At 31.1% G+C, this 15114-nt stretch overlaps 1 protein-coding gene across 1 annotated transcript in view; it reads left to right on the top strand.

Moving 5' to 3' along the window:
- Positions 1 to 509: 509 nt before the first annotated feature.
- LOC126780486 (glutamate receptor 1-like) overlaps positions 510 to 15114 on the top strand; it is a gene marked incomplete at its 5' end in the record, with an annotated part of 112144 nt that continues 97539 nt past the window's right edge. Inside the window, 2 exons of the mRNA XM_050505015.1 lie at positions 510 to 546; positions 6499 to 6651. Coding sequence (XP_050360972.1) covers positions 510 to 546; positions 6499 to 6651 — 190 coding nt within the window. The remainder of the gene's footprint in view (positions 547 to 6498; positions 6652 to 15114) is intronic.

The following is a 15114-nucleotide window of genomic DNA, read 5'->3' as shown; positions in this document are numbered from 1 at the left end:
GCCACCTGCCCCTCAAAAAAGGCTGTCACTGTACAGATTTGATGCTTTATTATGCATAACCCATCTTGGCTCTTTTTATGATTTAAAGAAAAACCCTTATTATTATTACAATAACTTGTTTAAAAAAAGTATTTATACGGAAGTTTTCACTCAATGCACGTCGTAATTATTTTTATTAATTGTTTTTGTTAAAATTGTCTAAAAGAGTACTTTAAAAAACCAATATCGCATTATCGAGTAATAAAATATATACAGAGATATTCATTTAAATTTCACGTCTTTTCAGCTAAGGGTATTATCGATTTATTTATTCCCGCTGAAGGACATGTGCGAACCCGCCGGGAGCCATCTTAATTTTCAATACAGGCAGTTCATTGGCCTCTTTAGGAATTCCTCCTTCTCTTTGAAAAAGCAATATCAGTTGGGTATCACATGATCCACTTTACATCATTTTCCTTTATTTGGATTGTATACATATATTTACGTCCTCAAAATATTTTATTAAAAATTTAAAGTTGCTTAACTGTACAAAAATAATAATAATAGGTAAGCTGTGTATTAAGTTTTCATTTATGTTCTACCTGCATGTGTCAATTGTAATTCCGCTTCTTGTGTATCCACCAACCTGCAATCAAGCAGCGTGGTGGATTAGCCTTAACCCTTAACATCAAAAATAAATCCTTCCGGCATCTTGCGGGCCGGCAAGGCGGGGACGGCTAGTACAGAACATTCTTCCCGACTGTACTGGCTGTCGTCGCGTTTGGACTCTACTACCACTTACCATTCGGTGGAGTAGAGTCATTTGCCACCCCGGCGCATATAAAAAATAATAATAATAATTTTTTTTAAACATAAATAAAACTGACCTTAAATATAACAAGCACTTACAAGTGAAATAAACATTATGATTACAAATCATCTGTGATTTTGACATTATTGTTATAAATATGTAATATTATTAAAATATATATATATAAAATAAAAAGGACTAGATTAAATTAATGGCAGTTTAATAAGCATGCTTTTTCAAGATCTCCTGAAAACGGTACATGGTAAATGTTCAAAGAAACATATATATAATTCAATCAATCATATCAAAATTAAATCATAAAATTCGGTTTGACCGTTTTTGAGTAATCTATGATCATACATATTATAAAACATAAACGTACGCGTGAAATAGATAGCTGTATCGTTTTGTCGATTAAAAACACAAATTGCAAAAAAGTAAAAAATAATAACTTAATAATAATAAAGTACATTTTACATGAACGTGAACTCGTGAACTTAAAAAAACAGTTTTCATTTTAATCATAATTCCTTCCACCTTCAAGTATACACGTAGGCATAGCTTAAAGCGTTTGTACTCTCGGAATATACAATTTTCAAATCGCATACATAGCTGATGGCTATGAAATAAATAACGCAATCATTAATATGTTTTAAATTTAGATTTTGTATTTTGACGCATTTTATATATAGAATTTTGCAGAAGTCTTTAAACCGTATGAAGCATAATGAACAATTTTCAAGCCTAGACATATGTTAAATTATGAGTGATAAATGTGAGTGAGCGAGTCTAACCACAAGTATCATAATATCGCAGATCAAGTGGTTTGAGACGCATTAATGATGCAAGAAGTAAATTTCTGGGATCTACTAAATTCTCCGTAATCAATTCGTTAGACTGCAAAAAAAAAAAATAACATATCGATGATTAAAACTTCCATTAAATCAAACAGCAGAAGTATTATTCAAATTAATATCAACATTCAGAGTCAGCTTTTGAGCGAAGTAACGTCTCCAATCGTAGCGAAAAAGGTCCGCATTAAAATATTTCATTGTTTCACAATTACCTCGGGCTCCTTCTTGTTTATTTTATACAAGGGTGTATTTCATAAAATAGAATTGTCAAGCTTTTCCCTATACGTCTTTGTAGGAGATTTTCTTTGAATCCGAATAAAAAGTAACAAACTTCTGTGATTAATTTTATTTATTTATAGTGATTTATTTAAGGCATTTCGATTTTACGCCATATTCTATATGACATGTATGTAATCTCGTGTATTATTTTTGTTATGAAATATCCCTGTATAGACAATTTATCTGTATTTTGTTGAAATTTGGTACGAAGCTAGCTTGAACCCCAGGGAGGATATAAGCTATATTTATTTATATATATTTTTATATTTAATTCCTTCGTCGCTTGCAAGAAATTGGCGAATACTAGTATTTATAATAGTAATGTGATTAATTTTTTTTTAAATTAAATTGTTTAATCTTTCGATTTTTTTTAATATCGTGATCATTTAATTTGTTTTTATGGACGCATAAAAATGTTACATCTTTGCTAACATTCGCTATAGGTAATAATAAGCTGATGAATTATTAATTACACTATCAATGTGTGATCACTTCTTATTAAAATTGTTCATTAAAATATAAAAACTGTAATAGAGCCGAGATGGCCCAGTGGTTAAACCTGTGAATCATAACTGATGATCGCAGATTCAAATCATGAATTCCTATGTGCTTAATTTGCGTTTATAAATCGTCTAGTGCTCGTTAGTGAAAAAAAACATTGTGAGCAACCTGCATGTATATAATTTCACTGAAATTCTGTCACGTTTATATCCACCAAACGGCAGTAGAGAAACGTGGTGGAATAAACTCCAAGGCTATATAAAATAAAAGACTAACTATCCCGTCAAATATCGTTTAGCGGGTGACATAGTTAGCTATAAAGTGCCTTAGAGTGTCAAATTATTGATGACAGAAAGAGACATATACGTGTAAGCAACGTTCAAACATATGACCATTAGATAATTATCAATCCGTAACAATGAACACGCAATTAGAATTAAATTTTGAATATAATTCTGTTAACTTCACTAAACCAATGCACGTGTTCGCCATAGTCATGGTCATCAAGCATTGTATAGTTGACGGTATATGACTGACTGACGTTTCTATGTGTCGGTAAAGCGTTCATGTTATTCCGAGCGAACGATTAGACCGTTCGTGCACATTGACGTGTTTCACAAAGTTTAGACGGAAGTCATTCAATTGGATTTTACCAATTCGATTTTATCGACAACAATCCTAAAAAATTGACCAATTGATATTATTAACACTTGACGAAAATCCTATTTTTAGTATAAGCTTACCTTTCAAATTAATGAGCCGAAATGACCAAGTAGATGGAACACGTAAATCTTAACAGACGGTAACGGGTTCAAATTCGGGCGAGCGTTGACGTTTAAAAATAAAAAAAATATATACTAATTACGGAAATTGCATTGATTTTATTTAATGAGAGAATTTTAACACTTATACATAAAATCAACATGTACGTACAATGCATCTTTTGAAAATGGTACACATATAAAAAGGAAAAATATTTTCCACACATTTAAAATAAACAAAAGAAAAGTTTTCGTCAGTGTGACCTTAAAACCTTATGTGACTTGTCTTTGCACGCCTTTTTGGGTGTGCCATATTAAATTTTCCGGATTTAAGATTTTTCTCATTAACCTACTCTTAAATGAGGTTTCTAGGTAAAGCAACATATGAGTTTTATGTAAGTATTAAGCTTTATTAAATACAAACCAATTTCTGTTTCAATTTTTCTTATTTCGTGTTTAAATCTTATTAATAATTAAAGTGAATATTAGCCAATTTATTGACGTTGAATTAAAACTATTACATGGTATATATTTTAAAAACAAACAATCTTATTCATGAATTATTGATAATATATAGTTATTGTTTATTGACCTTACTTAATAGACTTCATTTTAACTTTGAAGATATTAATGTATTAAAGTGAGTTATCTCATTAGATTTTGGCTTATGTATTAACGAAATGGCCGTTATTGATAACAAAATTCTTCGTAATTCAAATTATGAGAGAAAGAGTCGATTTAATTCTCGTGTGTAGGTAAATATCATAAATCCCCAGTTATTGTTTACTATAAGGCCACGAGAAATAGACCAATACTTGTGCTTATAATATTCTATTTTTGTACACAAAATATAATTTTAATTTATTTAGCTGTGAGGCAATTTTATTTACTGGTAAATAGACACTAGCTGTTCTAATAATATGTAGGTACATTTAAATAATGTTTATATTGTATCGAATCCACAGAACATTAGTGATGTACAGCGTATTTAGAATGAAAATGTTCAGGCAATAAATATTATGGAGATGAAAGTCAATTTGGTTAGCCTAATGATCATTAAGTACAGTATCAATACGTTCGTTATCCAGCCGATCAACAACGTAACCCGCGAGCCATCGTAAATATCAGTGGCGTGTTAAGCACGCCTGATTAAAAACTATAAATCGTACAATAAAACCACATGAGAACGTAGCTACGTACAATCTCGTCGCGATAGGTAAACTAGTACCCAGTGTGGCTGTGAATGTGACCACTCATCGGCACATTCACGGACGCCTGGTCACAGGGCAAATAGGCTTACGATTTTGTAAACAAAGTATAGATTTTCTGGTAGTTCTTCACTTTTAATAACTAGTTGCCGCTTAGGGCTTGATGTGTGTAAGTTACAAAAAAGGAGATAGAGTACATAACAAGTGCCCTCTCCGTTGAAATTATAATCGTTTACTATTTCGTTCTATAAACTGCTGGAGGTATAGCTCCAGCAGCTTATAGCCACTAATCAGATATTCTACCGCCAAGCAGCTGTCTGCAATATCATATAATTATAACACTTGGTGGTAGGGCTTTGTGCAAGCTCACCTAGGTAGGTAAAACTCACTTATCAGATATTCTACAGCAGAAAAGCAATGCTTAGTATTGTTGTGTTCCAGTTCGAGGGGTGAGTGAGCCAGCCAACTAAAGGCACATGGGACATAGCATCTTATTTGTCATGATTGGTGGAACATTTGCGATGTAAGCGATGGGTAATATTTCTTACAGTGTAAAAATTTTTATCACTATGACCATTCACCAGTCTGCCCATAAATTAAATAAATAAAAACTCTTGAAGACCGTTTTATTTTCAATTTCATTACAGTGATATTAGTTTAGCTGCTTATTTATTAAATTCTAGGTATTCTCCGATTTCCCCCTCGTTATATTGGGATTATATTTATCTGTTTTATACATATGATGCTATAGTCATAACCACGTACATCTCATTACTTAACTACCAGTATAATTTTGAACCATTGTTTGAAATTCATGATTATGTATTACCTACGTTCTTGAAGTTAGTATCGAGAAGTTGTATAAATTATACGTATATGGTGCAAGAATTATTTTTATAATCCGGTTGTTCAAATTTAATAATGGCTTTAGAGTTTAAATATACATCTCTTATTATGTCCTTACTAATATTGTCAATGCGATTTTTTATTTTGATACTCTTACACATTTTAACCGTTAAACCGATCATCATGAAATGTCACATATGCGTTGTCAGGGGTACAGAAAATAACAATACGATACCCAACATCTCCCCCCATCACACGTGGGCGAAGCAGTGGGCGGAAACTAGTATATAAGCTTCCTCAATAAAATTACTTGGCTTACCTGACAAATTTGACTTGGTTGATTCTGAGATAAAAGCGTTTACATCTCAAGTTACGTTTACTTATACGACCGTTAACCAACAATGCAGCGGTCAGTTATATTATTAACTGTAACTTTCATATTAAGGTAAAAACTGCAATAAGTAAATAGCTATATTCATAAAGGGCTCTGTTAATCACATAAAAAACAAAATTAAAATAAAATAACAGCTACTGAAAACATCGTGATTGCGTGGATGGGTGGCAAGAATGCTGGCAACATTTCCCTGTTGAATCGCAATCCCGATTCTCTGGGTGAACAATGAGCTGTCCTGTCACGAACAGAGGCAATAGGACGGGGTGTTATATGCCTAAGATTTTATACATATATTTTGTACTCGTATAATTGAAATGAAGATGCTACTTAAATATTATAGTAAATATATAACATAAATAAAACAAATGACATGGAAAAGGTGGGGGATATAACACAGAGTGCATGAAACTGATAGACGTGAGCTTTGGTACACCTTGATAGATACCTAGATCAAGTTGTGTATTTCAATTGGCGAATGATGATAACATAAATTCCATAAAACCTATACATGTGATAACAAATAAATGCTTGTCTCACAATTTCGTATTCAAAATATGTCGGCCTCCTTTCTTTTAAAAGAGAAGGAATTACTTCATCGTGCGGCGACATATTCAGGCTTCTTTAGGATATTTTTTCGTCACCGTCGAGCCTGAGATGAATTATAAATTTCAACCCACAACCTTCAGTTATGATTTGCGTTTTCTAACTAAGCCATATCAGCTCTTAAATTGCGTATAATTATAAAATGTCCAATGGTATAAAGATATATTTTATTTCCAAAGCTTTTAACCAATAACAGATATATTTTTATTTTTAGATACTGTGTTTTCTCGAATACACTCTTATAAAAACTGTTTTGTTAAAGGCGTGGTCTTCGAACAACACTCCGAAGAAATTCAAGAGGCTTTCAAGTTTGCGATGGTACAATATGGCAACAATATGAACAAAACACGACTTGACTTTCAACTGTTCGTCGACGTAATCAACACTGCGGACGCTTTCAAGCTATCCAGACTGAGTGAGTACAATTTTAACTTGTTTAGCACCGTAAATATAAACTCAAGAATAATTATTATAAGGTTTCGATGATACTTGTTAAGAAATAAAATATTTTATATACAAGTTGTTCTTGGTTAAATCAACATTACGAATCACTAGTTTTTCGTTTAGTTTATCGTTTAAAATGACAATTTCAATGTCCTTGTACAATGAAATTGTATTTTTTTAAATATAATATCAATGTGCTTTTACATATTTTGAGGCTCTGCTTTATTATTAAAACATTTAATATAATATGATTTAGAAAGTATTAATTTATAACCTTATCCGCAAATTCTTCGATGTAAGTTACAGTATAAAAAAATTAAACACACTATACATCTCTATGAGATATTACCCACAAATTTCGAAGATGTTTCAATGTTGAGGTCAGACGACAGCTGTCGGTTTATTTTAAACAAAAGATCATATTTTATAAAGCCTCTTGAAACTTAATATGTATTAAGAGCAATTTATCTTCTTTTAAATATCCAATGTATTTATAAATCATTATTTTGGTACAACATCGCAAGAAAATTATATGACAAATTAATCCATAAACATTATGATATAATTATGAAGATTTGAAAATAAATTGTTTTTTATTTAATTTTTAATAATTAGTTTATTAAAATTAATTAAAGATTAAGAGTGATGTTTAGAAGTCAGCGCTACGTTAGTATTTAAATGATAATGAAAGTATATTATAGAGAAAATTACATTCGAATTTGATGTTATTATTTATATCTTAAATACAAAATTAAGAATGCAATTAAAACATAGACTAGAATTAATTATAATAGTCGTTTGGACCACTTATTTGTGCACAGTTTTGGTTCAGAAACTTCTGGAGAATGCATATCGCTTCTTTTATTCAGTCTAGGTGGCCTACTGAATCCAACGTTTTTGACTTATCTTCTTTAGTCCAGTGACATCTGTGTTCCTTCTTATAGTTATATCATATCATGGTCTTCATCATTTCTCTTTATCAGTCCTTCGATTGCGTTTTTTTTATCTCACTTTTCTCGAAAATTCACCGGTACTAGAATGTTCAGTCCATCAAATTATAGGCGTGAAGGGATCACTAACTCCTTTACCCCCTTACTGACCTTTACAAATTATGTTCATGTCAGTTACATTCGATCGTCTACAAATGTCATATTTTTTTCAATTTTAATGTAAGTTATTCTATAACCATAACCGTAACAGCCTGTAAATGTCCCACTGCTGGGCTAAAGGCCTCCTCTCCTCTTTTTGAGGAGAAGTTTTGGAGCTTATTCCACCACGCTGCTCCAATGCGGGTTGGTGGAATATACATGTGGCAAAATTTCAGAGAAATTAGACACATGCAGGCTTCCTCACGATGTTTTCATTCACCGCAAAGCACGAGATGAATTATAATCACAAATTAAGCACATGAAAATTCAGTGGTGCTTGCCCGGGTTTGAACCCACGATCATCGTTTAAGATTCACGCGTTCTTCGCGTTCACCACTGGGCCATCTCGGTACTTTTTAAGTTATTCTATATTCGTTATAATATTCACAATATTTAAGTGAAATGGTTTACAAAACTAAGCTGGTTATTTTGATGATCAATTATTTTTAACGCTCTAATTCAAAAAGGTGTATAAATATATACTTAAGCACTTGTATCAGACAAGTAAATAAATAAAGACAATTTCGTAATATCTCAAATTAAAATAATAATTTTGATTATATTATTTAAAATAGCAATGGGATTAATAATTAATCCTAACTTTATTTATACCGAACTTTGTGTACAAAACTCGATAAAACAGCTCTTCTACGCAATTTACTTTAAAAACTTAATAACATCTAAATTGACTTTTCGGTATTAATTAAAAAATGATGCTGTAATTGATTTTGTTATTACGAAAAATGTGATATTATTATTTGGAAATGATAATTCAGATAACGATTAAATTTCAAATAATGATGACATAAACACTACCGTTTTCAAAGTATTTGGTTTGTATTTTGCTAAATTTTACTTTTGAATACTAAAATAATAATTGCCAAATAACTTCGGCAAAACACCGTCGTGAAGTTGCGAGTTTATTATTCAGGACAACATTATATTTCCTATTAATAATTGTTCTAGTGTGTGTAAAGAATTGTTCATTATTTAATTTATAATAAAACACAAAACAATCTTGAATCTAAAATACGAACAGGATGGAAAAGGATAAGTCGTTGGTAGCTTGGTGATCCAGCTTCACTTGACATAGTTATAGTTAATTTTTGTGAAAAATTAGGTTTTTTTTGTAGGAAAGTCAACTATAAAAACTAGAACAGCAAAAATTTATCTAAGTACAAAAATTAAGCCAAATCGTGAGATACCTTTTCGAAATAAACAAAATTAAATACATATATATACAAGAATTGCTCATTTAATTTTATAAGATAAATTGTTATTTAAATTCGAGTCGAATAAACTGAATACAACTTGAGTCGCAAATGATTTAGATAGTTAACTAAGTTTGTCTATTAATTATTACTTGTTTGTTTCAATAAATATAAAACAGCTATTGTATAATCCTTTCAGGAACGAAGCCCACCTCAAAACGTGTTTTAAAATGTACATTTTCATTGATTGCATTTAAGATAGTATTCGTTAAAATGTCAAATATTTACATTAATCTAATATAAAAAATTATAATATTAATCTACAATAAAAAGAGGCAAACTGTTTTAGTATCTTGTCTATGTATTAAGTCTTTTGGAAGTTTTTTCTTTATATAGAATAGGAAGGCGGACGAGCATATGGGCCACCTGATGGTAAGTGGTCACCAACGCCCATAGACATTGGCATTGTAAGAAATGTTAACCATCGCTTATATCATCAATGCGCCACCAACCATGGGAACTAAGGTGTTATGTCCCTTGTGCCTTTACTTACACTGGCTCACTCAGCCTTCAAACCGGAACACAACAATACCAAGTACTACCGTTTTGTGGTAGAATATCTGATGACCGGGTGGTACCTACGCAGACGAGCTTGCACAAAGCTCTACCACCAGTAAAAAGATTTACTTTCCATATTTATTTTATATTCATGAATTTTGGTAGATGTTCATGAAAATATATATGTATATATATGGTTACATTGCTAAACGCGTTACGTTACTATAGAACCGATATCACGTGACTTCTTTAATACTTATGCTAATTCAATACACTTTCAACTTTGCTTTTGATGAAGTCATCAACGAAGATATTATATCTTGTCTATTCCGTTGTACTGAATATTTTGTATTATATATTATTTCTCAACAGTAAGTGATAATTTAAATTACATTTCTGAATACGGCTTGCGTTAAATAACGTAGGATTTAACGAAACGTATAAAAGATAATTTATTATTAAGATTATGTCGTTGATCTCATAATCGGAATGCTTGCTTAACCAAGAATGTTACTAATATCTAATGTTAATATAATCGCACTAACAAGTAATCACATAGTTGGGGGACCGTGCAACGTAAAGAATTTCACAATAACGCCGTCAAAGCCAACATACCAATAGCTATTATTCAACTGGTGTCTTTGGCAAATTGCTTGTAATTAATAACGTGTAATAAATATTCTTGGATGCCATAGATCTTTGGTCATAGCACATTTTATGTGCCTACGTTTATGTATGAACATTATATTGAATAGCATCTTTCGGTATCAACTATTACACTGTTGACGCAAAAACAACTGTCAAGGTAAGGTAAGGTACAAAAGAAGCCTCGGTGAGATGTTGTCTGCCATTATATTTATTGTGGCCGTGACATAAACTTCTCATTCAAAAACGAACAAGATTCGTTACTACTTTGGTGCGCATTACTCACATTTAAAGTTAATTAAAAATGCAAAAAACCTTATAAAAAATCCAAAATTGTACATACCGTCACACTTCTACTAACATTATTATTTCATTTATTAGGAAAGAATAAAGCTATAAGAGAAAGCTATAAAAGCTTTACGAGTATTATTTAAGTACATAAAAGGCAGCAAAGCTTTTAAATGACGCATAAAAAAATTATCAAATATAAAATTACTAAATAATAATAAAAAAATCTTAATAAGCCTGATATACGAGTTTATAAAAACGTCCTTACAGTAGCTAGGTCTTTTCGGAGAACTCGGAAGACTTGCATCACAAGATTGAGTGGTTCAAAGGTATACCAAAGAAACATTATAAAGGATGGTAATCTTGATATTAAGCGAGATTTTCGCCATCTTGGAACATTAAGGTATATACATTTAAGGTGTTCCTCGATTGCTTACACTTAATATCAACACAAACATCATCATTCGGCAGCAGTTAACTCTATGGTATGTGGATGAAAAGTTACCGTACTATAGGTAACTGGTGGTAGAGCTTTGTGCTCGTCTGGGTAAGTACCACCCTCTCATCAGATATTCTACCGCAAAACAGCAGTACTTGGTATTGTTGTGTTCCGGTTTGAAGGGTGAGTGAGCCAGTGTAATTACAGGCACAAGGAACATAACATTGGCCATGTAAGCGATAGTTAACATTTCTTACAATGGCAATGTCGATGAGCGTTGGTGAGTGACCATTTACCGTCAGGTGGCCCATACGCTCGTCCGCCTACCTATTATATAAAAAATAAAAAAAGTAAACATCGGTACCTGTTCTTGAGTGCGATGGCATCTGGTCCTTTATTCTGACAAATACCTGATATCATAGTCCTCAGCCGGACATATTTGTTAATGTTTTAATGGGTATAACCATTATATATGACGAGGATTAGGAGCTGAACCTAAGTATAAACGAGTACCTAAGTATCTTGATCTGCCTAATAAGGATTTCACCATGTCATATGAAAAGTCCACTGAAATCATTCCAATTGTTATATCTGCAACTGGTTTGATCCCAGTCAGTCTCTTCAATCGCAGCCAAGATGCAAAGAACAGTGCTGCTAGATTTGGATAGGATAGTTCGCTGGTTTCTCAACCTCCCTAATCCTAACCTCGTAGAAAAATAAGTGGCACTTGCCTGGGCTTGAACTCGCAATCTTCAGTTAAGATTCCCTCATTTTAGCCAGTTAGCCAAGTTGGCTTCAGTGACGTGGTATACGAGAATAAAAAAAAAACACGAAATAGTAATTATTATGAATAGTTCTATTTTTTCTATAAAAGTAAGTTTATTATTTTTATTTTGACTAATGTGTGTGTTTATTATACAATAATAATACAAAACAATAATAATAAAAATAATATGACACCTTCGTAAAGAAGACAAATTTAAAACGTGAAAGATTCGTCAAAATGTAATATAAATTATGTCTGCATGAACACTTTTACAAACATTGCTTGAATACACGAACGATAGTATCACTGTCTTACTTTGACATCACGTAATAGAAGTAGTAAGCATAAATTATTTTTATTGTATAAGAAAATTTTCCTAAAGCAAAATTGTATTAGTCCTAAGCCTATCTATTTACAGGACAACCTTTTAAAAACCTTGTTGATAAGGGTTGGATTCAGAACCAATTTATCCTAAATAGTAATGGGGATGACTGTAAGTAAATGTGATTGTGCGCTATAAACTGAAAACCCTGGGGATCCATGACATTGATTGCTATCTAAGTATGCCACAGGCGTCCACCATTGTCCATTTCAATCCAATATCCTTAACAGATCATATGAATCGATACTAATAATAAAGTCCGGGAGATAGGCCGTTTTGTAAAGATATTCCAATTATTCTCAAGTCTTTGTAAGCATTTGGTAACGGGTTTGGAAATATTCGTAACAAACTTTAACTTTCATTGATTATTGTTTTATTTTTAGACATTTCATTTCAAAACCAATTGCTCTAAGACTGTCTTTTTTAACTTATAATATAATAATACAATTGTCAATAATCAATATATTAAAACCTTAAAAATTAAAGTTTATCGCGCTTTCTAGAGGTATAAAGTAGTATTTGATAATAAAAATTTTACTTTTTTAATTTAGCTGCCAATAAGATTATATGATATTTATCTTTAATGTTAATCGGTAAATAAGATAAAATAAAAAATAAGAAATGACCCGATATAAACTTTATTGTCTTATACAGAAAATTCGCAGCTACATTCTTTCTAGAAAATATTTGTCTCGTCTATAATGTTCAAGTCGAATTAAGTCGGGACTCCGTGGCATCCTAATTTGAATGCAAGACCGTTGTTCGTTTTTTATTTCGGCAAGTCACGATGGGCTGATCAAAACACTTTTGAACGCAGAACAAATTCTCCACCCCGCCCGTGTGCTTGCCTGACGCCGCACCTTTTACGTCTCGACAAATGTACCCTTCTACCGCGACGTCTATTTTCTGGAACCATTAGGCGATCAACGATATTTTTCCACATTTTGTAGGAAATCGATTGTCCATTTGTTTTGTTAATCTTAATGAATATCTATGAACATCCCAAGATTTAATATTTTTTATTCAATAATAATATATTGAGTGTGATTAAGTTAAATGTAATATTATCTAATTATTTTGCAATAATAAGTCACTCACCATAATAAAACTTGTAAATTAAAACGGTACCAATTACATACAATAGCTCTTAATGCTTAAGGAAATCGAAGTCGAGATCTCATCACGTTCGGCCAGCGTTAATTCATTTGGTTATTTCCCTTTCAAATCTGCTAGTCAATCGTAACGGATTTGGGGGATTCCTATTAACCTCAAGTAATGTATTTCTAATAGAGATTACGGTTCAAATAGGAATTACATACGACTTATTATCATTAATCATTATTCATTGAACAAATTTTCCAAATGTTACAAATTACAATATTTACCGACCTTAACCGTTAAAACTTTTGTTAATTAGTTTTTGGTAGTTAGTTAATTTGAATAACTAACGATAATTTTTTTTAAATAAATCTAAATTCAGATATAAATTCCAATGCATAAATTTGTAATCTGAATTTTTTTTATTAAAGCAATGTTTAATAAAAATACACTGTCAATAAAATTCCTAAATCAAATCAGTCCAAATCAGTTTTTTAATATGTTATTACGAGTATGATGAAACGATTGTAATTTGTACATAAGATTTATAATAGCTCAATATGTCAACAAACAAACGAGCAAAGAATAGGAGAATATACCTATATACCTATACACAAACACAAAACACACATATTTAATTCTAACAATAAAGTTACCATAAAATTATATTGTATAAACTACGTTGCTGGTCTAGTAACTAACTCATAAGACAATAATATATAATACACATCTGTAGCAGACCGAAGTTCCCCACCTCAGAAAGCACAAAGCTGTCGGTTCTGTGCATAACCTCTCTCAGGTCGTATCTGATTGCCGTCTCATCGAATTATATTTGTGCGCACACGAATAATATATCTTGCGTTCTTATCATACCAGTAATATTTTATTATGTTGCACTCAATTAAACCGCTCGATATAACCCATAAATAAAATATTTATTAAGAGAAATATATGTACGAGTCAATATTTTCAGCTTTCCTTCGTTACAGACTTGTTTTTACTATTCCTTTCTTTAACGTCACTAAAATATTTGTAGGCAACACTATTGTTAAGTACTTACGACCCCAGCATAATGATATTGGCGTTAGTTTGTTGACATTGCTCAGTTAATAGATACGATGTAAACAGCTTTAGAACGAAAATGGAGTAACTATCCGCATTCGTAATGAACCAACTGTTTTCGTAAAATTTCAAATTCTCAAGGACGGTAAAATTTATAGGATATCATAATAATTTTTTTAATCGCCGAAATGAATATTCCAATTCATAAATTTCAATTTCAATAAGCGAATTTGTATTTATTTACGAGATTGTTTATTTTCAATCGTTTTATCCTTATTGTGTATGTATTTTAAATTTGTTGAAAATTTTTAATTTAAAATTATTATTTTCATATATGTTTATGTATATAAATTAAAACGCATATATGATTTGAGATTTTACGCCAAATATTAACTTACAAAAGCATTAATCATTCTAGTTTAGTATATTTTTTTATTTATATATTTCTTCAGTTGCAAATATAACTTAGATAGAAGGAGATATATTTAAGAAAAAAAAATATGAATTCAATGTACTTTGTTTAATATTTTAGTATTTATAAACCATTAAACTTCACTTGTGCGATAGTTAAGCATAGACGTCTCGGCATCTCATCTTTTAAAATTCAGTTTACGGCTCAGAAATTCAAAACACTGGTTTCCACATTTCGTGATAGCGAGACTTAATATTATGACGAAATGAAATATATTTACACCTCCTAATTCACCTCACTAAGTTACTTATTTATAATATGTACATTAAATAGGAGACACTCAAATGAATCTCATTCAAATTTATTATGTTTTAAACAATCGAGAGAATGGAATGAAAATTTGAATATAGATTCTAATAATTTAA

The sequence above is a fragment of the Nymphalis io genome, chromosome Z, assembly GCF_905147045.1.
Source record: "Nymphalis io chromosome Z, ilAglIoxx1.1, whole genome shotgun sequence".
Lineage (NCBI taxonomy): Eukaryota > Metazoa > Arthropoda > Insecta > Lepidoptera > Nymphalidae > Nymphalis > Nymphalis io.
This window is presented reverse-complemented; position numbering and strand designations above follow the sequence as displayed.